Source organism: Cucurbita pepo, chromosome 19 (assembly GCF_057944985.1).
Source record: "Cucurbita pepo subsp. pepo isolate OVF chromosome 19, ASM5794498v1, whole genome shotgun sequence".
Classification (NCBI taxonomy): Eukaryota; Viridiplantae; Streptophyta; class Magnoliopsida; order Cucurbitales; family Cucurbitaceae; genus Cucurbita; species Cucurbita pepo.
In genome coordinates, this window is record NC_141816.1 from 8,182,077 (window position 1) to 8,205,248 (window position 23,172).

Here is a 23,172-nt window from a genome sequence, read left to right on the forward strand (position 1 = left end):
GCTTTCCCATATCTGTTATTATCAGAAAAATATATATATAATACATCAGATTTGAATAATTTTTTTGCATATGCTCCTCCTCGTTTTGACCTGGTCAAACATGTCGGAAGATCAAACCTTCCTTTGGTTCTTAATTAATTAATTAATCATAATACTAATTGTAAACCAAAGTTCAAAATATTGAATGAAGAGAGAGAGGGGGAACTTCAAAAGCGTTCCATTCTCTCTCATCCACTTTTTAGGAATTTGAATCCCAATCATCTCGCTAAACATGACTCAACTAGATAAATGCATGCATATAATCAGAGTCAGACGTATTTGAATCTCAATCATCTCGCTAAACATAACTCATAAATCAATTAGATAAAGGCATAAATCAAAGTCAGACGTAGTTCACCATAATTTAGCGACTTCTAAAACAACACATTAGATTTTTCGATCGCGACAAAAGAGGGGGAAAGAAAAGGTATAATTTCAAAGAGATGGTGTCACGTGGTAACCAAATAGGCAGTGGGTCTCAGCTGGTTCTCATGCAGTGATAAGGCTTCCACATGCAATACATGATGATGCAGTGTTAGTAGCCTTTGTGTGGGTGTGGGTGTGTGTGTGTGTGTTGTGTGGTCCGGACTCAAAAACTGCACTCTGCAAACAGTAAACCAGAAACTGGACCATACTACCCACCAGCTTTAAATGATTGTTCCATTTCAGCTTAAAGACAGTACACAATCTACAGTACACAGGACATTCTCGATGGCTACTTCCCACCCCAAACCAAAATAAAATAAAATAAAAACAAAATAACAAAAATTTATTTGTTTCAAGGTATAATAATGTATATACAAAATTTCATCAATACAAAGAATTTACACTTGTATTATTGCTTGCTTCAGGAATCTTCCTGGTAAATGGCTTTTTTTTTTTTTTTTTTTTTTTTTTTTTTTTTTCTGTAACAGGCTACTATATGGGCAGGGGGGGTGGTGTAATCATTAAGCGTTACAATAATTTCATGCATTCTCTTAATTTTTTTCTTGCAGTTTATAAAGAATTGAGTTTAAGTATGTACCCGATGAAGTTTCATATTCTTTGGTGGTTGGATGGTGCATCATAGTCCCTTCCGAGTTCGTCAAATTCCCAGTCGTTTATCTCGTCAATTGAGTCGTATGTATCCATCCCCTCGTCCGAATCTAGTTTTGCTATTTCTGCTTCCATGCTAAAATTCTTTGTTCTCTTTACTAAGGAGGAGTCATCCATTTCTTCATAATTTGATCTTCGTACTTCGGCTGTCTGTTTGGACACGGAAGCCAAACTTGAAGTTCTACGTATCCTGTCTTTGACTCGTAACTCTGGTTTTTGCCTAAAAGTTTCGATCAACAATCTCGGTCTCTTGATGGATTCAAATTCTTTTTTTATTTTTTCAAGTGCATCAAATAACTCTTGTACTCGCAGGCCAAGATTCCTGGATCAAGAGTTCATTGTGTAGCCAAAAGTGCCTAAATTAGCAGTCAAGGGCTGAAAAAGTGGAAAACATTGACAACGAATGCATCCTATTTCCTTGCCTAGAAAACACTATGGTAGTACCTGACAACTCCTTTTGTATCGTAGAATTGCATTCTTACTGTATCCACAGTGCTTAAGGTGGAAACAAACTGGCCAGTGAAGAAAGTAAGGAAGTAGACAGACCAGAAATTAAAATTAGATAAACATATTGCACAATTGAAAGACTAAAAACTAAACACTTGCCACCAATTAGAGATTGTGAGTGACAAATGCAGCTTAGTTTTAAGGGCAATAGACCAAATTAGCACCCTATGAATGAAAAGGAAGTTATCAGCATTCATAATGCCACCAATAATAACATACCTTAGATTCGATATCCAAATATTCCTCTTCGAGCTTTTTCCGTTCATTATTGACATCTAAATCTCTATCATCAATATTGGACATTGCATCTGACCTGAGAGAAGTTGGTCTCAGCAGCCTGGTTAATTATATCACACAGTTATTCTCATAAGAATAAAATATTTTTTAAAAGAACCATACCCCTTCATTGAACTCAAGTTCTCCTCAAGTATCCTGATACAAGAAAGTGAGGGCTCCAACTTTCCCTAAGGAGAATAGATGGGTCAATGTGCATGACAGTCATAAGGCAGTAAACTATATCCCATAGAAGCAGTGAATGGCAACTGATGAGGATAAAATAAACAAACTAGATAGCCCCTAACCGGTACCTTGTAAGAAGTGAGAAGGCTGGTGACCAACTTCACAAAATAATCTCCATATTTTTCCAGCTCACCACTTGAAAAAGAGAAGAAAAAAACAATCGAGCAGTTCACTGATACTAGAATGGGAGTGAAACTTAAAAGGGAAAAACATAGTAGATGATTCCATTTATTTGATTCCAAAACAAGCGACATAACTCAAATTACAAATAATATTTAAGCAAATATGATTAACATACTTGACATTCTCCTCCTTTTGTTGTCTTTGGGATGTCTGGAGGTTCCATGTATGCTCTAAAAAGGTTTTACATGCATTTACAGCATTGGCTTCTACTTTATATGAAGCAACAGATCTGAACAGCTCATCTTCCTGTAACCAAAGAAAATCGGTACATAAAGTAAACTAACGAGAGGAGGAAAAACCCATCAAGTTGACACTTTATTGCAAGGGGATATTAATTAACGAGAGCACAATAAATAGCTTGATTACCTTTGTCTTCAAGTGCACAAGTATCTGGTTACTCGCTTCATCAAAATGCTCTCTTTCTTCTTTTGCATTATGAAGGCGCATACGAGCAGCAGACAACAAAGCATTGACCTGAAACAAAACATACATCCCAATAGAAGCTGATAAGTAAAAACAAGGTTCAAGCAGCATGGTGAACAGAGAGTTAAAAATGGCGTGGCAAATATTGGATAAACTCACGAGGAAAATCCAATTCTAAATGTTACTTCACCTATTATCCACATGATAAACAAATATCTGTACTCAATTCAGTCATCAATAAGAGTATATAAGAGTCTAAACGTTACTGGAACTATAATTCAATTGTGTTGTGCCGCCTCGTCTTACTTCATCTTTGTAGTATGGCTGCAGAGGAGTTCATAATAAAGTTCTGCATGCTTCTCGGAATAACCAGTTGAAAATTAAAGGCTTCAGAAATCTTCCACCATAATAGCTCAGCAAAAAGACGAACAAGAGATGATCCAAATCTTCACTATTTTTTTTTTTTTTACTAGAAACAAACCTTGCAAATGGAGAAACTAACAATTTTTCACCAACCACCAGAAGTACTTGTCTAGCAGGACAAGATCAAGTATCAAGATTAAATGAGGTGTGATGATTTCTATCTCTTTCACATATCTTGAAACTGAGAATTCAACTGATTTTTTTTTTCTCCCACACAATAGCTTTGTTTAATTATCAACCAAGATAGACCATAGCTTTGTTTAATTATCAACCAAGATAGACCAAATCTAGGAAATGCTATGGATAAAAAATAGTTCTAAAAAGTGAATCTTGTGCACTGCAGTGAATTTTTGTTTTTGGTTGGCATATTTCATAAATTAAAAGGATCATGTAATAGTCTTGAAAGAGTTATTAAGTGCCACAGGGTTTAGGTAGAAGATCAAGTTTAAGCAACTTAATTGAAAGATTGTTGAAAAAAAAAAAGAAATACCTGGAAGGAAAGAAAAGAGAAGGGATTCAATTCAAGCACTCATCTTCACTCAAGAAAGTCAAACTTCAAAAAGAAATCGTCTCACACAACGCATAAGTGAGACTGTCAATGCTCAAGCAAAGGAGAAAAAATAAGCAAAGAATAATCCACTGAAATTAATAAAGACAGAATGCATAAGCGTGGAAGCTACGAGCTCACACAAGAGAGCACAAGGTTCTGCACAAGTGAATCAAGGCAATGGCAAGTCCTGAAGATTTAAAAGCACATAGGCGATTGTTGCAGCTCTTACAAGCAAAGGCTCTCAAAATAATGTTTGCATTTTTAGAAGCAAAACAGTCGTAAATTTCATGACAACCAAATTGGTTCGACTAAGAAAATGAGAAACCTATTAATCAAGCTCTTGCACGATACTCTGAATATTCATTTAGAACTCAATAGGGATGTAATAGAACTTTTTTCCAGAGTACTTAGGTGCCGCTAACCTCCAAATAGTCATACTTTTTTGTCCTTCGATAAAAGTTTCAGAGATTTGAAGACTTTCTTTCTCCCGTCCAAGTAAGTGGTTTGTCTTACTGGGAGAACCTAGAAAGCAACTAGTTCTTCAATTTTCAGATGGAGATTGGACAATTTTCTACATAGGTTGTTGAATTGTGGGAGACATATTCAATGCATCATTCAAGGCTAGCTTAGTCTAGTTTGTAACCCAAATGTGAGAATAACTGCTGAGAAATGCTTTTTGATGCGATCAACCAGAACATTTTCTCAATGTGGGGGTGAATCTATGATCACAAAGTTGTAAATTTCTCTAGCAAATAACAAGCATCAGTCCATAGTGATATACCAGACATGGATGCTTTCCATGTTACATATGATTGCTCATGTAAATAGGACGTGCATTTTTTTAATGAGGAAAAAAGATTGAGTTCCTTCAAATAAAAATGATGATAGTGTAAAAAGTGTGCAGAAGAAGGATATAGGAAAGACTCCAAACCAGCCATTCCTGGTGCTGCTAGCCTTTCTAACTGTTAAGGGTTATTGATGAAAAGAAAATGATATCTAAAGTTCTGTTAGCTGGTTTATTGGAAGAGTTTATGTGATGTCCCACATTGGTTGGGGAGGAGAACAAATCACCCTTTATAAGGGTGTGGAAACCTTCCCCTAGCAGACGCGTTTTAAAGCCTTGAGGGGAAGCCCGAAAGGGAAAGCCCAAAGAGGACAATATCTGCTAGCGGTGGATCTGGGTCGTTACAAATGGTATCAGAGCCAGTCACCGGACGATGTGCCGGCGTTCTCGCTGTTCCCCGAAGGGGGGTAGACACGAGGCGGTGTGCCAGTAAGGATGCTGGGCCCCAAAGGGGGGTGGATTTGGGGGCGGTCCCACATCGATTGGATAAAGGAACGAGTGCCAGCGAGGACGCTGGGCCCCGAAGGGGGGTGGATTGTGATGTCCCACATTGGTTGGGGAGGAGAACAAATCACCCTTTATAAGGGTGTGGAAACCTTCCCCTAGCAGACGCGTTTTAAAGCCTTGAGGGGAAGCCCGAAAGGGAAAGCCCAAAGAGGACAATATCTGCTAGCGGTGGATCTGGGTCGTTACAGTTTAATGATTTAACGCATATCTCTACTTAAGTGCCGCTTCTAACACACTTGTTATTGAACAGAATTTTTACTTCAGCACTAATCTACTTATCTCATTTTTCAGATAAGCTCTATTCTCGTAGATTAGCTGACCCACCGCCCCTATGAGATATTCGATAATGAACAAAACATTTAGTAAAGCACTAATCTACTTACCTCATATTATCAAATAAGCTTTCTTCTCATGATTTCTATCTATCAATTGTGCACCTTGTACGTCTCTGCGACTAATGAATTAGGTACTGGAGCCTTACTTCAAAGAGTGGTTTGTTTTGATATAATGTTAGTGCATAACAAAACAAGGGAGACCCATTTGACCCATCAGAGACAAGTATCATTACCCATAGAACGTTCAACTTCAAGGTGCTGCAATTGTTCGTGGAAAGGGCGCTGCAGTAAATAAACCTATATTTACAGCTATCAGAGAATGAGAAAAGTTTCAAACCATGAAGCAAGTCAAAAACTTTTCTGGGTCTTGCCACTTTCTATAAAAAGTTCATTAGTGGTTTTAACTCCATCATCACTAAACTTATAGGCTGTGTCAGAAAAGGAAGATTTCAATAGGCAAACAAAAGAAGTGCTTTGAACAAGATCTATATGACATAACAGTCGTGGATCTTACTAGATTTCTCACCCGTTTGAAGTTCCTGCTGATGCCTCGTGTACGGCAGTTGATATCATTCTATCTTAAGAAGGGAGAAGCTACATAGTATGTATTGTTGAAACGTCAGTGATTCTCATCAAACACACCAAAGTATTTACTCATGGCTTTATACCACCTTCCCATTAAAAAATGTATGGGAAAAAATTTCACGACAAATCACCATAAGAGTAAGGAAACTAGATTGATGAGAGAAGGAAAGAGGTAGACCACAGAATCTGTTCAACATGGCAGAAAAAGAAAACAAACCTTTTTTAATTCAGCTTCCAGTTGATCCTTTTGGTTTTCAAGATCTCCAATCTCATCTGTCAATTCCTGAAAAATATCAAATATGATGTTTCATTATGATGAGTAACAAAACCGACAAGTGATCACTATACTAACACAATCATGATAGGAAGCACTTTTAATTCAAGCATGCAACTAAGCTGTTATGCTCATTATGAATAGAATTTTTATTGCTGAGAAACAAATTTCATTGATAAATAAAATATACCAAAAGGGGAAAGAAGTGAAAAGAGGAGAGGGCGCCCAACTAGAAGTCGCAAGAGTAATATAACCCCATTCCTCTCAGAAACATTCCTCATCATCAAAAATTGGAAATTTTGAATAGGTAGCATAATTTTTTAAAATATTTACTGATATTATTTTAGATAAAAAAAATGATGTTTTTTCTTATTAGAAACTAATATATATTTATAGAAAGGAAAACAATAGCCTTGGGGGAGGCCCTGAAGAAACTACAAAAGAAAGGCCTTTCAATTGTAATAAATAATTAAAATACTACTTAAAAACAAACAATGGTAAATATTATCTTTTTTTTATGAAAATAATAAATAAATAAAACTTATTAATCATTATTAACTTTTAACAGTGAATCAATATGTTTTTATTTTATATGATAGTAATTCAAGCATAAATGGGTAAATAACCTTTAATTGATTAACTATAATAATAACAATTATTGACTGTATATCACTTATTGACCTATATTGATTGATCTGCATATTGATTATCTGTAATACCCTATTAATCTACGCATTGATATTGATTAACCACAATCACAAAGTAACCTTCAAAATGGTTAATTTGAATGACTGATACGTGTTCTGATTTTTGCCACATTGTAATTATCTTTTTAGTTGCTATATTTGAAATATTTTATTTTAATTCTTCCAAATTTGCATTAACTTCTTTCATTCCGATCAAAACTTCCAAAAAAGTAGCAAGGAGGCCACAAAGCCACAAAAGTCCCCTTCTTTTCTGGAATGGAAAGCCATAAATCAGCTGATAAATAAACATAGGTACTACTCGATCATGGAAAGCAAAGACCAAAAAGATTTTTTTAAAAAAAAGGTTGTTCCAAATAGATTTTGTAAGCTTGCAGTATAACAAACAAATGCCAAGTCATTTCCTCAATTTGCTTACATAAATACACCACCCGGGCCTAGACAACAACATAAATGTCTTCTTTAAGTAACAAAAATATATGCTCCCTAGCAGAATTTTTTTTAAAAAAAATCCAAAATAGGAACTCATGGAGAAGGACCCGAATGATTTAAGTTCCACAATCCGAGTCCAAGAAAGAATTACATTATTCAATTTTGAAAATAAGCACATTTCTCAATTTCCTGATCTATTAGAGATCTTCTAAAAAGAGATTCAAAGAATTCAAGATATTATTCCAAACCTTCAAGCGTAACACCTTTTGTATCAACCCAAGCACATAACCTTCGAAAAAACAAGACAAAAACTATCATTTATCATACTAACAGTCTTCCCAAAACCTCACTGAAGCTCCCTTTCATCTAGTTGGATGGAAAGATGAAGTTTGAAATTGCTAATTCATTTTCCAATTTAAAAACGTGGGACTTTAGAGACGAATAGGGAGAGGAGCCTGTAAAAGATACAGAGAAATCACTTCCATATTCACTCAAAATTACTTGACGCAAAAAAATGCTCTCTCTAGGAAACCTCCAAAATCATTTTGAGAAAATGCTGCGTTTTTGTGCCTTAAGTTGCAAATATTTAAACCTCCCAAGTTAGAGATAGAATCCCATCTCACCAAGTGACTCTTCAAACACCTCCCAAGAAGTCTCCGAATAGATATTTGAAGGCATATTTGTCATTAGCAGAGATTAGCGAAAAATGGTAATAAATAGAGTGAGGTAGGTGGTCAAAGGTAGACAGAAATTGGAGAGCAATTTTCGGGAAGTCCAAGTCTCTCTAAGTACACTAAGGTTATTGTAGATTTTCTTGTTATTTCAATAATTTTTTCTATCTATTTATGTTGCAACTATTGTTTCCTATCAAATTTCAATTTTATTTGCAGCAATTGCCTATTGTTGCAAAACCACCATAAGAAATCCAACATGACCATATAAACACAGCCATTTTACTTAAGAATTTTGGCAACAATAACCTACTGCACAAACCAAATTGAAATTTGATAGAAACCAGAGATTAAAAAAAAAATTGATAAAAAAAAAAAAAAAAAAAATTGTTAAAATAAGAAGAAAAAACTATGATAACTGAACACCATGAAGTCTGGCTTTAGAATCGCCCAAAAACTGCTCTCAGAAAGTGTGTCTGCCCATAACTCGTTAACTTATTCTATTTATATCCATCTTCACTTACCAACTCTTTGCTAATGAAAAATATGCCCTCCTAATATCTTAAATAATATTTATAAGACTTCCCTACTCATATTCCTAACAAAATATTGAAAGAACGTGGCCCTTAAATCTCGTCAGAAGTCCTTTATAATTCATTATCTACTCCTCTGTCAATCACAGCAACTTCGCTTCATTCTTGTTAGCACAACCTTAAGAAAGCTTTTCCCAGGTTGAAAAAAATTGAAAATTCACAACAGATCAATAGTACATTGTAATGCTAGAAGCAATGTAAACCAATAATGAAGAAAGAATCTCCCTCTCACCGCCATATCTATCACATGATTAAACTTCTGTTCTTCCCCAAAGCCACAGATGGAAGTTACCAAGAACAAGGACTCCTCTTAACCATATTCCCCCTTTCAGCATCCCTTCCCCATAAACCTACGGCCAGTTGGTTTTTGATTCTCTTAACGAAGGAAAAGTCAGCAAGACAGAAAACATGCTCCAAGCTTCTAGCTTCTTTCCAACTGAGGTATTAATAGATCCTTTCTATATGTGGGTTCAAGCTCTAGAACTTCTTCAAAGGCTCCTAAATGGCCATATGGAGGTAGTGACTGACGAGGATTAGAAAGAAGATGAAAATGTACATCTCTCAGCCAAACAGCACGAGTACAATCCATGGATTATGAGAAAGAGGGAAATAGTAACACACTTCAGCCAACCTAACTCTTAACTTCCCTCTCTCTTCAATAAACGAAATTGTAAAAGATTTACTTCCAATCAACAAAAAAAATGTATATCCCTCATCCAAGCAGCACGAGTACAATCCATAGAGTATGAAAAGGGGAGAGATAACAACCCACCTCAACCAACTTAACTCTTCCCTCTCTCTTCCATAAATGGAATTTTGAAATATTTAGCTTCAAACAACGAGAAATATAACAGACGACAATACTAACAGACTTCACACTACAAAATCTCAGGTGAAATCACAAAACATAGTTCTCAGGGGGGTGGAAACAAAAAGAAAGAGAGATTAACTAAGAGTGACTCGCAAAGATAACATCTTAAGAGTTAAGCAGTATTCTACAATCATTTCATCAAACTAAATCACTAGCACAATAAACTTTTTAATGGAGGAGAGAAAACAAGTAGAAAATTGGCACAGCCAGAAGCGTCAAGAAACTGACAAATTTGATAGAAAGATATCAAAACCAAACAATACAAATGAATCTGTAGCATAAAAGAGAGTCCTTACCAGTTGCTTTCAGTTTCTGATATTTTTCTGTTGAGTTTACCAACTTCTAAGGGATAATTATCTCTTTTAGTAGGAAGATTACCTTTTCAGCTTGGACCATTTCCTTGGATTTAGCTACCCGATAGTTAAGTGCCTCCTCTTTCTGCTCTCTGCTAATGACAGGCATAAAAGATAAGAAACGCATTCAACAAGAGAGCCAGATATAAATCTCCACTCTAAGACACCCTTATCACCCTAAGATGCAGTCACTAGTCAAGCATAATGTATCAACTTGATAATAAAAAAAAATACTCTCTGACCCTCTCAGCATCCATACTACTAGAAATGATAATTGAGATTCTTGTAACATGACAAAACAGGTTATAGATTTCTGTTTCACGTGAGGCAACATAATATCTTTTGTTTTCACTTTGATGCCTTTATTTTTGCATTAAAATCTTAAATAGTCACCTGCCTATCACCAGCCCATCAAATATATTAACTATGACACAAGCAAACGTTTATATGTATTCCTAAAGAAACCTAACCATTTCACAGACTGTTTCATCCTATTACCGAACACACTTCTATTGACCCTCCTGCAAGTAGAGGTGTTCAGTACTATAAATCTTCAGAATCTCCTAATGTTTTTCCTATTAATATGAAAAGAGAAAGAGAACAAGTTCCTTGAGATCACTCACTTGGTCTTAAATTTGCTTGATTAGCCCCTTTTTGTAGTTTGGCATTTTTTGTAGGCTGCTTTTTTTTGTATGCCCATGTATTCTTTAATGTTTTCTGATGAAAGATCATTGTCACCAATTTCTTGTGAGGGGGGAAAATCATTAAGATCAAAGTAATTCAGGGTTTAAGTTGGACACTTTGCTTGGAAGGTACTAATACTTTCCAAAATCTCCACAGAAAAAAAAAATGAGGTTTTTGTGTGAAATTGTGAAAGCTTTGGCCTCTCTTTGGTGCTCTCGTGGTAAATAATTTTGTAACTATTTCTTTTGTTCTCAATGCCAATTGAGGTGATACTAAAATTCCTTGACCTTTCAAGAGGATCTCTCATCCTCACCTTACATATTCTTTCATGAGTAATGGAAGTTCGTGTCATTTAAAAAAATAACGCGACAAATATGGCATATTACACATGGAAGCCAAAAATCAAAGCAACAGTAAAGGAACATGAGAGCAACGGTAAAGAAATACATGGAAGCCAAAAATCTGCATTAGTAATATATTAAACCTGTGGTCTACAGTACGTCTTTCTGCTTTCAAGGTAGAATTAGCCAAAGATTCTGACAAAATTCTCAGTTTCTCAACCTGCATTATAAATCGATTTGACATCACTCAAAATTAAAAGCACCAAATACCAATCAATCAATAAATAAAGGTACTATAAAGTTGATTTCCAACTTGTTTTTAAACAACTTATACCAACTTGAAGAACATCATCATGGAGCATACTCTAGTCTTCCATTGGGACCAAAGATTCTTACATCAATTTAGGAACATGTTTCTTATCTCAAAAATTTCTTCTAGTAATCTATCTGAAATATTTTTCTTATTTGAATAAATAAAAGAAAACCAAAACAAGCCTACTTTACAGCACCAACAATTTTGCTCTACAGAATGTGAGAGTAAGGGGAAGGAAGAATAGGCATTGCAGAACATGCAAAGCTCTAGCTTCTGAAATTGATAGAACACATTAAATTAAATCTTATTTAAATTATAAATTTGGCACCTACGGTTTGGGGAAAGTGAGAATTTAGCCCCCATGTTCTTCAAAGTTAGAATCTTGTCCTTATAGTTTGAAAAACCCTCATAAATTGTATCATTGGTTTGATGAAACCTCATATACAGTCTCATTGATTTGATAAAACCCTATAAAATCATAGGGACTAATTCTAATATTGAAAACCATAGGGACAAATTATATTATTTAAAGCCATAGGGACTAAATTCTAACTTCTCAAAACAATAGGGACCAAATTATAATATTTAGATGTGCTCGACATGCACGGAAGTTTGTTATAAGCAATCTAACTCCAGTCACCCAACCAAAAGAATCAGATTAGTTAGTTCCCTTATCCCATTGTTAACCCCAAACCGAGGGATATAAAATGGACCTTTTCAGCATGAAGCTGTGCAGAATTCCCATCATTGAAAAGCTTCTTCTTGACTAGGAGCTCCTCCAACTTGGAGCATAATTGAACTCGTGAAAGTATTTCTTGTAGAATCTGTACTTTACATAATGGATCGAATGTAATATAATACTTTCTTGAAACTAAAAAAGAATAACAAGTTATAGCAAAGATGTAGAAGTACAAACTAAAACATTAAAAGTTGAAGTAAAAAATCGAAGATGGTTAACTAAAAAATTGACCACATTCAATACATGGTTCATATCTATGTCTTTATATATAAATTAAATTCATAACCACCTTAGAAGTTGTACTTCCATTATCAAATGTGTTGTCATGGTCTCCACTTGAAGGCGTCAGCTCTTCCTGCTTTTCATCAAGTTTCTCTTTCACGCTACATGCTTTAGCATCTATTCTGAGAGCAGGAAATTGACAGAAGAATAAATAAATTTGAGTTACAATGTAAATCAGCTCAATGAAAAACTTCAATTGAGAACATTGCAAACCCACACAATGATCATTAATTAAACACATAATATATTGAAAGGTTTGTTTGTCCAACGCATTATAATGAGCACATTGTTAGCACACCACAAGAGAAGCCTTCTATTGGTAGTCAAAGAAGGAATAGAATACAACCAAATCCAGATATTCAAGAGGTCTGGAAAACTCCCCGCATGTCCAATATAATTCAAAAATGGCTATTCTTCCCCCTTCCCTTCCATTATTATTAAATAAATAACTAATTAACTACATAATATTACAGAGAAGACCAGATCCGACATTAGTGATTAACTACTCTTAACTATCCATAGTTTCCCGCAACTTCATACCCATAAGTTCTCTAATTAATATTTCCGGCCACTCTTGGTTTCCTAATCCATCTTTCGAGTTGCACACCTAGTATCAGTAATCCTCGAGTAATTCTCTACTTTTTGTCATGCCACCCTTCAATGCTTTATCAACGGGCTTGCAAGCTAGTGTGCAATTTTTTATTGGAAGCCTATTAAACCCAAAAATCCTTTTATCTTCAATATGCTCTGAGACAATGGTCAAGAGTGCATTGCTTGGATTTTCACTACTCCCGAAATTACAAGGTGCAAATAGTTTAAAGAGCATCCGTTCCATTCTCCACAATTTACCAAGCATCAGCATTACCAAATCATATAATCAAAATTTAACACAAAAGAACTGAAAGTAGAGATTAAATTTCAATGCCTGGCATCAATTTAAGTAGGATGCATGGATTAATACAATATGCTTCTGAATATTGTGTTCTCTAGAGTCTGGACAATTTCATGAGGGCGCATGGATTAATATGGTTGCTCCTCCTGAATATCTATTTCAGGATGTGACTTGAGGAAATTAATAGTCTGGATATTGGATTTTATATCAATCATAATGGGATTCCTGTCCCATTTTTTATTTTCTACTTCGTGCTAATGCACATTTGATTTTGGAATAAGAAGTTTCGGATGTATTTTTCAAAAAAAAAAAACTCTTTAATCTAAGATTCGAGGAGCAGCCAAACACTTCTGTCCTTTCTTCTATACTCAATAAGAAGCCTTCAATTAATTTTGAAAAGTTCACAATAGTCATCCACCACCCCATCCTTCAAATTTCTTCTTACAAAAACTTTCCGCAGGCTGGTTTTCCTCACAAACCTCTAAACCCAACAAATCATTTTCCTTTGAAAGGTCAAAATTTATTGAATATCTCGACGCCAAAGCTTCAGACCCCACCCATGAATCATGCCAGAGAGGTCTCGGTACCATAACCCACTTTTATTGAAGAAAAAATCTTAACCGAAGTTTCAAACTTTTCATGATATTCCACCAAGGGATTCTTGAACTTCCTAACCTTTTAGCATTGGTGAACCACCAAAATTATTTTTCCCAAATTGAACAAGAATATCATGAAAAGTTCTTTTTCTTGTTAAAAAAGAACATAAGAACAAGAATATTAGTAGCGTAGAATGAGAATAAGAATAAAAATAAACCATAAGAAGTTTACTTAGAGTGTATCTAACAAAGAGGAAAACCAACATGGATGACATAAAATGATGGCTAGGAAGAACGAAACATCAGAAGGTTTTTTTTTTTGCAAGCCTCAGTGATGTGAAGTTGGACATCAGAATCGATCATCAATCCAACACAACCATCAGTATTTGAAGCTTTTTATAACCCTTTAATTCTGAGTGTATGTTCCTTTCTCTTATGGTGGATTTTCTATAGAAAATTTCACTTTCTTCACTGGATATTAACAAGGTCGAGGTTATATAGAGGAACAGAGTTATTGTTGTTCATTCAGAGATTTAAAAGAATGGAAAAAAATATATAACCATTTCTTTTATGAGGAAAACAAGTATAATTTTAATGACACTGAGCGGGATAGGGATGAGGTTTGTGACAAAGTTTGACCGTATGCTCTCTTTGGACACATAACTATGGTCATTCTCTATTTTATCACTCATACTGAACTCTCCTTTCTCATCCCATATACTCTCCTTAGAGCCAACTCCAATTCACCCTTGTATAGGTTTCAATTTAGCTGAAGGGTAATTCTGTTAATAAAAATCCACGCACACAAAACTTATCAAATATCTAGTTGTTGAAGACCAACGAGGGAATTATGAAAGATATGCTTATTCACCACCTATCAAAATCAGCATTTATTTTCAGCCCTGAAATTGCATCTTGGACATATTGAAGCAGTTCATCTCGTTTCACCTAAAAATGGGAAAGACAGAGGGAAGTGACTGCTTTGCCCATGCTAATTTTATGCTGAAATTAATTCATGTCTTCATGATATTACCAGTACTTCATCTTGGTATTCTGAAAATGCTTTTGCCAAAGTGTGCACACTCGTCATTACTGCTTGACGTACTTCCTTTCCTCCTGAAAGACAGAGCCTGAATATAGCCATGACAAGGGGAACTTAAAGTCTAATGATATGAGTGTGAAAATGATTATGAGGTGTAGAAATTTCTAATATTGTTTCTTCTCGTCTGCACAAGTAATGTGAGAAGACTTTCTGAAACAGCTGCAAGGCATAATGAACACGTAAGGTGTAGCTGAGAATGAATATTCACCCATATATCTCAAGAAGTAGTGATTCTTCTTCTTCATTAGGTTCCTCGAGAATCTGAGACATAGAAAAGGTTAACCTGCGGTTAAGCTCCAAGGTCAGCAAAAACAAAACCCACGAAAGTAATTGAGAACAAGAAATCCCTCCATTACCGGGAAAATAATGTTTATATTTACGTATAAAATGCAGACGAGTAAAAATTTAGGCCTTTTGTGCACATCAAATTATAACATCATTCCAACAGAACGAGAACTAAATGAATGACTTGATACATTTAGAACTACCTAGCATATTTTTGTACACCAATGTTTTGCGAAAAACAAGGTACTGACATGTATTCGATTCAACTCACCATAGACAACGTAATGCCTTCTAGAGCTTGGCTTGTAAGAAACACATCACGAAAAGTTCTCAGCTCGCTTCCCATATCTGGGTCCAAATAATAGACCTGAGCAAGATATCCAGCAACACTTCATGACGTTCAGTGTCGTGGGAGAAAACGAACGTAAAGCAACTACAAATCCTTCAATTAACTCAGACATGCAAAAGTGTTATGGAAACGCAATAACGTTAATTGATATACATACCAACGCAGGTCTCTTCGGAGAATCTTTATTTTCATCGTTAATCTGATCTGTCGGACTGTTTTTACCCCCCTCGACAGGACCTGATGACAATCTATCCACCTCTTTGAGCGCTATTAGCCACCTTCTCAATAGCTGAACTCTTTCTGGACCTCTAGACGAAACAGAGATTTCTTCCAGCCTTTTTACTGCCTGTTTAAAGCACTGCATATTCCTTCCCTGCCTCGCAAATCAAACCCGAAACTTAACTCGTCTGAGAAACAGAAATTGTAACAAGCAACACACGCGGATACAAAGAAATAATAGGCAATTTGCACAGACGTAATACTACTTAACTAACAACGCCTCGTACGAAACAGAGATCAATACCGAAGGGTTCCATGTCCTAGGGTATCTCGCAAATATTCACAACGACACCAACTGAACCAAACGCCATTAAAAACCGAGGGAATTAAGAGGAAAAGTGAATGAAATTACAATGCGGTCTTGGATGATCTTGGCGCCTCCCACGACAGCATTTCCTGCATGATAAGCGACGGAGCCAGCGTAGTTACGGACGGTGCGGGTGAGGTTATCCTTCCGTCCAGAACTCGCTTCCACCGCCTTGATCACCGCTGCTCTAAGCCACGACATTGCCGCCCTTCCCTCTCCAGGTCTCTCTCTCTCTCTCTCTCTCTTTCTCTCTCAATCTACTATACAAAAAAACGAGATTGTAGCTAAGACTCTCCACCTCCGATCAATGCTAGAACATATGAATATAGATAATACTTCTCTAATGCAGGTGGCCGATTAGATTAATCCAGAAAAAAAAAAGAAAAAAAAAAGGATCGGATACTACGAAATGCCGCACTGATGAAGATCTGGAAAGTGCAGATGAAAGAGATGGAGATTGAAACCTCTGGAAGAGAAGGATCGGAGAATGGAAGAGAAAGGAAAGGGGAGGAAGAAGTCAAGAGGAACCGTGAACCAGTTCGAGGCAATTCTCCTATGAGGTAGTGGCTCGATTCCTCTGCCTGCGATTTCGCTCCAAATTTTATAACGATTACCGGAATGGGTTCCATACAAATCACGCTACTCTTACCCTGAATTGGGCCTGCCTCTGCCTTCGGCCCAAATTGAGCCCATTACTTCAAATAAAGCCCTAATGTCTTTCCATTAAATATTATATATATAAATATTATACTATTAAGTTAAATTATAAATTTAGTATTATAATATTTATTGTTCGAATTTTTTACTTTTATAAAACATAATATTTATTATTTATATTTCACCTATTGAAACTTAATTTCAATATTATTTTTTAAAATTGTTAATCTAATTATTTCATAACATAAACGTGTAAACAATATGAACCAACTAAGCTCATAACATTTTCAACATAACTAAGATAAGCTCGTAAGTCAACCCAAACCGAACGAATATATTAAATGGATAAAGTTTTATAAGTCATCGACTTTTTTAAACATGCGCCGAACAGGTTCATGTAATTCTCTTGTTCCAACCAACCAACCGACCATCATATAATATTTATTTATGAATTATTTTTATGAATTATTGCAGAGTTCATCACTAACCAGACATGCAACCACATCAGCAAGTTCGTCTCTTTAATTAAAAGAGAACTTCATTCACCTATTTCAGTTTGCAAATAAATATATTCTAATAATAAGATTAAAAAAGAAAAAAAAATACAATATAAACAAAAGTCCCTAATCAACTTCAATTAAAGGCGTTCTCCAATAGTTCCAATCGTTGAAATCTTCCTGCAATGGTTGAGAGAAACTAGTGAGATGTCGATATATTTGCTAACGAATTACGGGTAACTCTTTAGGCCTTCTCTTCCGGGTTTTTTCTCAAGGTTTTTAAAACGTGTATGCTAAGGAAAGGTTTTCACACACTTAAAAAGAATGTTTCGTTCCCCTCTCCCACCGACGTGGGATCTCACTATCCACCCCCTTGGAGTCCAACATCCTTGCTGGTACTCATTCCTCTCTCCAATCGATATGGGATCTCACAATTTTAATCAAAATTACTCACAAACGTATGCTTATTCTTACCTGTTCAACCGACGAGGCAGGTGGAAATATTTCATTGACGAGTACGAGCAATGACTTGTAGGACTTAGCATTGTTGCTATGACTATTCATCACCTCTCCCTGCAAGGTGATGCAATTTTATTACTATAGAGTTGGTATAGAATTCTCATACGTTTGACCACCAACCAGCTCAATACCTTAGGATTGATTATAAATATTTTGCCTTTTGGGATCCCCATCTTCATGTAACTTAGTACGTCGGTATTTCGGTTACCGAAGCCCGCATAGAACGGGTTATGATCCGAAGGGAAAAGCCTTCTAATCTCCTGCAGATTTCTCAGAGAAATGGGAGTTTGAGTTTCAGAACTGGTAGAGAATAAACTATTTGAACGGAACGTTGCAACATATTTCATCTTTCATTTACCTCTAAGCAGGCGATCTTAAATTCATGAGGTGTTCTTCTAATTACTGCTCACCATCATAAAAGAAACAGAATAAGATTCAAACATAATAATAACCTGAAACTTCATAAAAGGACCCTATGTGATAATGATTATGTGTAATAACCCATGGCCCAAACCCGGAGCAGATATTGTCTTTTTTGGGTTTTTAAAACGCGTATGCTAAGGAGAAGTTTCCACACCCTTATAAAGAATGTTCCGTTCCCCTCTCCAACCGACGTGGAATCTCACATAATGATAATAAAACCAAATTAAATTGGAAAAAAGATGGAATGTGAACAGGAACATCGATGTAATGTCGGATTTGAAATGGCTTGAACGTAACAATCATTTAATGTTATTTTGTTTGACATATGGACGAAAATGCTATTCTACGTTTGAAATGACTCGACGGAGTTCTATGCAACAAGGCTACTTCGACAAACAAAAAAATTTTACCTTCTCGGTACAACGAAGGAAAAAGTCCATCGGGAGAAATGACGACAGGGCCATCGGGTAAAGCTTCCCCATCCTGCAATGGCAGAAGAATGATCCATTTCCAGAAAGACCAAAAATGAAGAAACAAAAACAACAGCACATTGAACAGCCAAATTGATTTATAGAGCTTAATTTAGATAAACCCAAACATTCGAACAGTCCGATTTCCTATCGAAAGCTAAAAACATTCTTAGCTTATCACTTAAATTGTCTGAGACGATCAACGTTTGACTTTAATAAGGCCGATATCATTTTAGTTATGTTTATATGATGTTACCGATACCTGTTTCAGGTTGAGCAAGAAACTTCGTGTTAAATACGCCTGAACGATTGCACGGGCACTCAAATATAGTAGTTGATATCCATTCTCCTGTAGTAAAACCAAAATTCATAGTGAACAACTAAAAGTTGGTTTACTTTGAATGATCAATTAGGAGAACACACCTTGATTGCAGAGAAAAGTCCAGCCACCCCAGATTGTGTCCAGTCCATTCCAACCAAAGGCATGAACTGGCCTAAGACATCAGACCTGAGAAAAATGTAAACGGAGCACGAGTTATATCCATTATCCAATTTGCGGGATGCCATGCAGAAAGCTGTTAAAGCAAGCCCCGAGCATGACGAACTAGGAAGTTGTATAGTGAAACAAGATTTAGGAAAAATATGTCGAATAAGAGCATAACTCGGTTTACATCAAGGAAGTTGCAGTGTAACTTTCCGTTAGCTATAAATTTAGACTTACTTGGTAATCGTTCCATCGACATCTGAAATTACAATTCGTGCATTCCACTTCCACAAGTAAATATGAGCATCAACCTGCTAATGCATCCGGGGTTTAGTGCCAGTTATACAAAAGAGTCACATTGATATACGTAGTCCTTCAAGTATAATTACGAGACAGTGAGAAACCTTTTGCACTCCAAAAACCTTCGTAGCGAAGGTGAACTCGATCCTATTTTGACCTTCTTTTAAATTCAAAGATGCTATCTGCTCAGTAGTAGGAATATTTGTCCTCGTAATACACTTGCGAGTAGAATCACTGTAGTGTTGGAATGTTAGAGTTGCACTCTGGAACTCGGATTCTGTGTCAAGAAACACCTCCTCATTAGATGTGTCCTCGCCATTGAGCTCATATTTTTTTACCCTTCGAAATGGAATAGGCCAAAGACTCCATCTATTTCCAAACGAAGTGGAAATATTCTCGGATTCCTCATTTTCGGGCCTAGTCAAGTCATCTTGTTCCACAGGAATCGAACCCTTGGGATCCATAGGCAAATCCATTCCAAATGCTGCCATTCCAAGCACTACCGGAGCCACTTTATCCCAATACCAGTACCTCCCTCGAAATCGAATTACTAGATTCTCGTTCTTTATAATTGACATAGCAGAACTTCCAAATGCCTCGGCAGATACACGATGAGCATCAAATGCTTCAGCAGCAGCATTCAATCCCATACCAGAACAAAGTTTACTTCCACAAAGTGAAATTTCGAACTCTGTTGGTTATTGGCATAAACGGATTAAATGAATACTCTGTACAAATGAATCAACAGATGAATTGCTAAGCCAGCAAAAGAAAGCTTACTTGTGGTTTGGAGACTATCTATCCTTCCATTCAAATTTGCTGCACGAAATTCCAAAAGTTCATGTTCGGTGCATTCATCGTCAAGAACAGACCTATCTAATCCTCCATCTCCGTGATCAACTGCCTCAATCACTCGATCACTCTTCAATTGTGTATTATCACTATCAAAGTAAATTGATGGGTCACTTTGATCCATATTTTCCAAGTTCGTCGGCTTCTCAGCCAGGATGCCTGTAATGGGTGAATCGGAAGACAAATAGGCACTGGAGGAATCATGTCCACTTGGTTGGGATAACTCATTGTTGATGAACTTAACAGTGTGCTCTTCTACAGTATCATCGACGCTAGAAAGCTTAGCTTCTGATTTATCAGCCGCTAATGAGGAAGTGAAATCTTTAGAATCTAATTGATCACGTTCAGGATGCTCCGTACAGGATTTAGAAACCTGATCGATATCACCTCCAAAAGTAATATCCACCTGGCTTTTGAGATGAAGAACATGTTCATCATCTCCTTCACAAACTTCAAGTTGGTACTCGCAATCATCAGTATCATTGTTGGCACTGCAAAGGTTATACAAATCAACATCACTTTTGGATGCATTTAGATTATTACAATTACATGGCCGAGAATCTTCCTCGAAATCAAACTTCTCATTACCTTCACCAAAATCCATCCTATCACCAAAACCGGGATGATTTAGAAGTGGAGTCGCTTGCACTTCCTCCGTAACGTTTTCTGAGGCTGTGACGTAAGTTAGCACATGATCATCCACACTCCCTGTACCTAGTATTACTTCCGACGTTTGATCACATGATTCAACAATTTTTTTATTGATATCAATTGACCGATCAATTGACATCTCAACTGAATTGTCCAGCGGAGATTGCTCATCTTCAAGAACATCCTGATCTCCATTATTCTTGCCATCACAATTTCTCTTATCATCTAATATCGAATTGTTCATAACATCGACACCATCACTTCCTTCACTTGTATCAACTTCCCTTACAAAATATGCCTCGCCAGAACTATCAAGATACATATGAAAACCAGCCTCGACGCCATTTACGGTTATACGAACCTTCTCCGCACCCTTAAGCACGCCCTGAAACTTACCAAATTGTATGTGCCAGGGCGTACTCCGAAAAGTCTCGTCCCGCTGCTGAACAACAATCACATCAATGGCTCCTCCAAATGGATGGAAAGGGACAGCAATAGCTAAAACACCCTGAGATATCAAATTACCAACTCTTCCCACCACATTCATCATGCCCAGCTCCAAGAAACTCAGATCAAATTCCCAGAAAACACCAACAAGAAATCAAAAAACAGAACAAAACTTCTCTACTCCAAAATCTCATAAATTACTCCAAATTTCGACTTCTTTTCTTCTCTACTCCAATTACCATATCTTTCAAAGAATCTGCAGCGCATCCCCAAGATAAATCAAATTCATCTTACCAAAGCATAGAAGCATCTCATTTCAAGAACTTAAAGCCAGACATGCAAAATTGAAAAAACCTAGAAACTTCAATTCTTGAACAGAAAAACGATGAATAATAAAACAAATATGGCAGAAATTTGCCTAATAACCAGAAAAATTTATGAACTAAAAACAAAACTCCGGGACTCACCCCAAGAAGAAAATCCAACAAATGCGCTCAAAATCCCCCGATGATCAAATAAATGGAAGAACAAACAAGGCGAGAGCTCGAACTGAAGCTTTAATTTCTCTTCAAATTCTACCAACTGAATGCGCGCAAGGTTTTGGAGCCTTCTTCAGAGTTCGGGGCTTTAACCGATTTATCGACTTGCTGTAATAAAGGCAGGCACAGGAAAATTTCAAGGAAATGAGCCGTAAACGAATAAATAGGTCATGCTGGAACATTATGACCAAAATGGGGCTGATTTTTTGTTAATATTACGAGAATGGCTTCTTGAGAGCGGTGAAATTATGGAGCTTTTGGAGGGTCTTTTGGGTATTTTAATCGTTTGGTTGTTTCGTTTTCCGGCTTCTGGCGTTTTCGACTGTGTTTGGTCAAGAGTCAACGGCAGACACGTATTGATCTTCCGTGCTTCAAAATTTATTGATAATTGTTTGACTATGTAATTTTTATTATTATTTTTTTAATTTTCCGATTTTATGGTTTTATTGTTTTTTAAAACTTCTAAATTAAAATATTAGTTTTGGTTACGTACCTTCAGTTGATTTAAAGTTTGTGGCTTGTGGTTAACTTATAATAAAATAGGTTATATAATAATAACAAAATAATTAATATATTTTCTTAGTTTATTTAAAGAAAGGTAAAAGAGACTTCTTTTAAAAAATTAATAATAAATTTAGTATAATAACTAATGAAATTATAATTAATAAAAATGATATTTAAACCTAATTTTTAATAATAAATATCTAAATTAATTAAAATTAAAACATAACTTTTTAAATAATATTACCGTCGATTGGGAAAAGTTTTTATTTATTAATTTATTTAACTATTACAATTTAATTTTTTATTTGAAAAATCGTAAAAAAAGTATTTTCATATGCAAATGTATATATAAATTAATAAGATATGAAGTAAAAAAAAATCATTAAAATTAACCTATGCTTTTGTTAAAAATTATGAATTTTAATTGAGTTATTCAATTATTAATTTATATGTATAAAACTTGATTAAATTAATGAATTTATAGAAATTTTTACGTTAAATTTGAGAAATCAATAATGATTTAAAATTTTAAAACTAATATAAAATAGTGAATATATTAGCGCATTTCAATTATATTTATGAATTTTAAAATATATTTTAATTATACCTTAACGTTTCAAAATTTTCATTTTAATTCTAGTTTATTTTTGTTGTATACGATGGCTTTTTCCGTAATTTCAACTAAAATTCTATCTTCTCAATTTATTTATTTTTTCGGGGCAATTTAAAATATAATAATAACTCTCCAATTT

General features: G+C 35.6%; 2 protein-coding genes across 6 annotated transcripts; both read right to left on the reverse strand.

The window, feature by feature from the left end:
* Positions 1-765: 765 nt before the first annotated feature.
* LOC111782053 (uncharacterized) lies at positions 766-16,663 on the reverse strand. 4 transcript variants are annotated; one of them, XM_023662826.2, is made up of 18 exons: positions 16,123-16,663; positions 15,649-15,864; positions 15,414-15,509; positions 15,066-15,118; positions 14,789-14,885; positions 14,630-14,703; positions 12,275-12,389; positions 11,960-12,070; positions 11,077-11,153; positions 9,934-10,000; positions 6,228-6,293; positions 2,710-2,817; positions 2,459-2,589; positions 2,229-2,295; positions 2,041-2,105; positions 1,861-1,954; positions 1,579-1,646; positions 770-1,456 (listed from the first exon to the last, which is right to left on the reverse strand). In XM_023662826.2, the coding sequence occupies exons 1-18, from the start codon at positions 16,276-16,278 to the stop codon at positions 1,075-1,077; spliced, it is 2,043 nt and encodes a 680-aa protein (XP_023518594.2). In that variant the 5' UTR covers positions 16,279-16,663; the 3' UTR covers positions 770-1,074. The 4 variants fall into 4 exon arrangements, with proteins under 4 accessions (XP_023518595.1, XP_023518594.2, XP_023518593.2 ...); XM_023662825.2 differs by having other exon boundaries at positions 9,934-10,003; XM_023662827.2 differs by lacking the exon at positions 16,123-16,663 and having other exon boundaries at positions 766-1,456; positions 9,934-10,003; positions 15,414-15,531; positions 15,649-15,828.
* A 591-nt stretch (positions 16,664-17,254) lies between these two features.
* On the reverse strand, positions 17,255-22,058 carry LOC111782023 (phosphatidate phosphatase PAH1). Of its 2 annotated transcripts, none has more exons than XM_023662785.2 (11): positions 21,845-22,058; positions 20,208-21,633; positions 19,532-20,118; positions 19,365-19,438; positions 19,067-19,151; positions 18,906-18,992; positions 18,584-18,656; positions 18,109-18,152; positions 17,882-18,010; positions 17,706-17,804; positions 17,255-17,411 (listed from the first exon to the last, which is right to left on the reverse strand). In XM_023662785.2, exons 2-11 carry the CDS (start codon positions 21,478-21,480, stop codon positions 17,358-17,360), a joined length of 2,505 nt encoding a protein of 834 aa, XP_023518553.2. In that variant the 5' UTR covers positions 21,481-21,633; positions 21,845-22,058; the 3' UTR covers positions 17,255-17,357. The 2 variants fall into 2 exon arrangements, with proteins under 2 accessions (XP_023518553.2, XP_023518554.2); XM_023662786.2 differs by having other exon boundaries at positions 20,208-21,700.
* Positions 22,059-23,172: the final 1,114 nt, after the last annotated feature.

Bases quoted from the DNA above. Each gene is read 5' to 3' on its own strand.
- LOC111782053 (XM_023662825.2), bottom strand. From the start codon at position 16,278: ATGTCGTGGCTTAGAGCAGCGGTGATCAAGGCGGTGGAAGCGAGTTCT. The intron at 2,296-2,458 runs GTATGTTAATCA...CTCTTTTTCAAG, and splicing joins CAAAAGGAGGAGAATGTCAA to TGGTGAGCTGGAAAAATATG. The intron at 1,647-1,860 runs GTATGTTATTAT...TTCACTGGCCAG, and splicing joins ATTTGGATATCGAATCTAAG to TTTGTTTCCACCTTAAGCAC.
- LOC111782023 (XM_023662785.2), bottom strand. From the start codon at position 21,480: ATGATGAATGTGGTGGGAAGAGTTGGTAATTTGATATCTCAGGGTGTT. The intron at 18,657-18,905 runs GTATCGGTAACA...CTGCCATTGCAG, and splicing joins TCTTGCTCAACCTGAAACAG to GATGGGGAAGCTTTACCCGA. The intron at 18,153-18,583 runs GTAAAATTTTTT...GATGGTGAGCAG, and splicing joins TCCTTCGTTGTACCGAGAAG to TAATTAGAAGAACACCTCAT.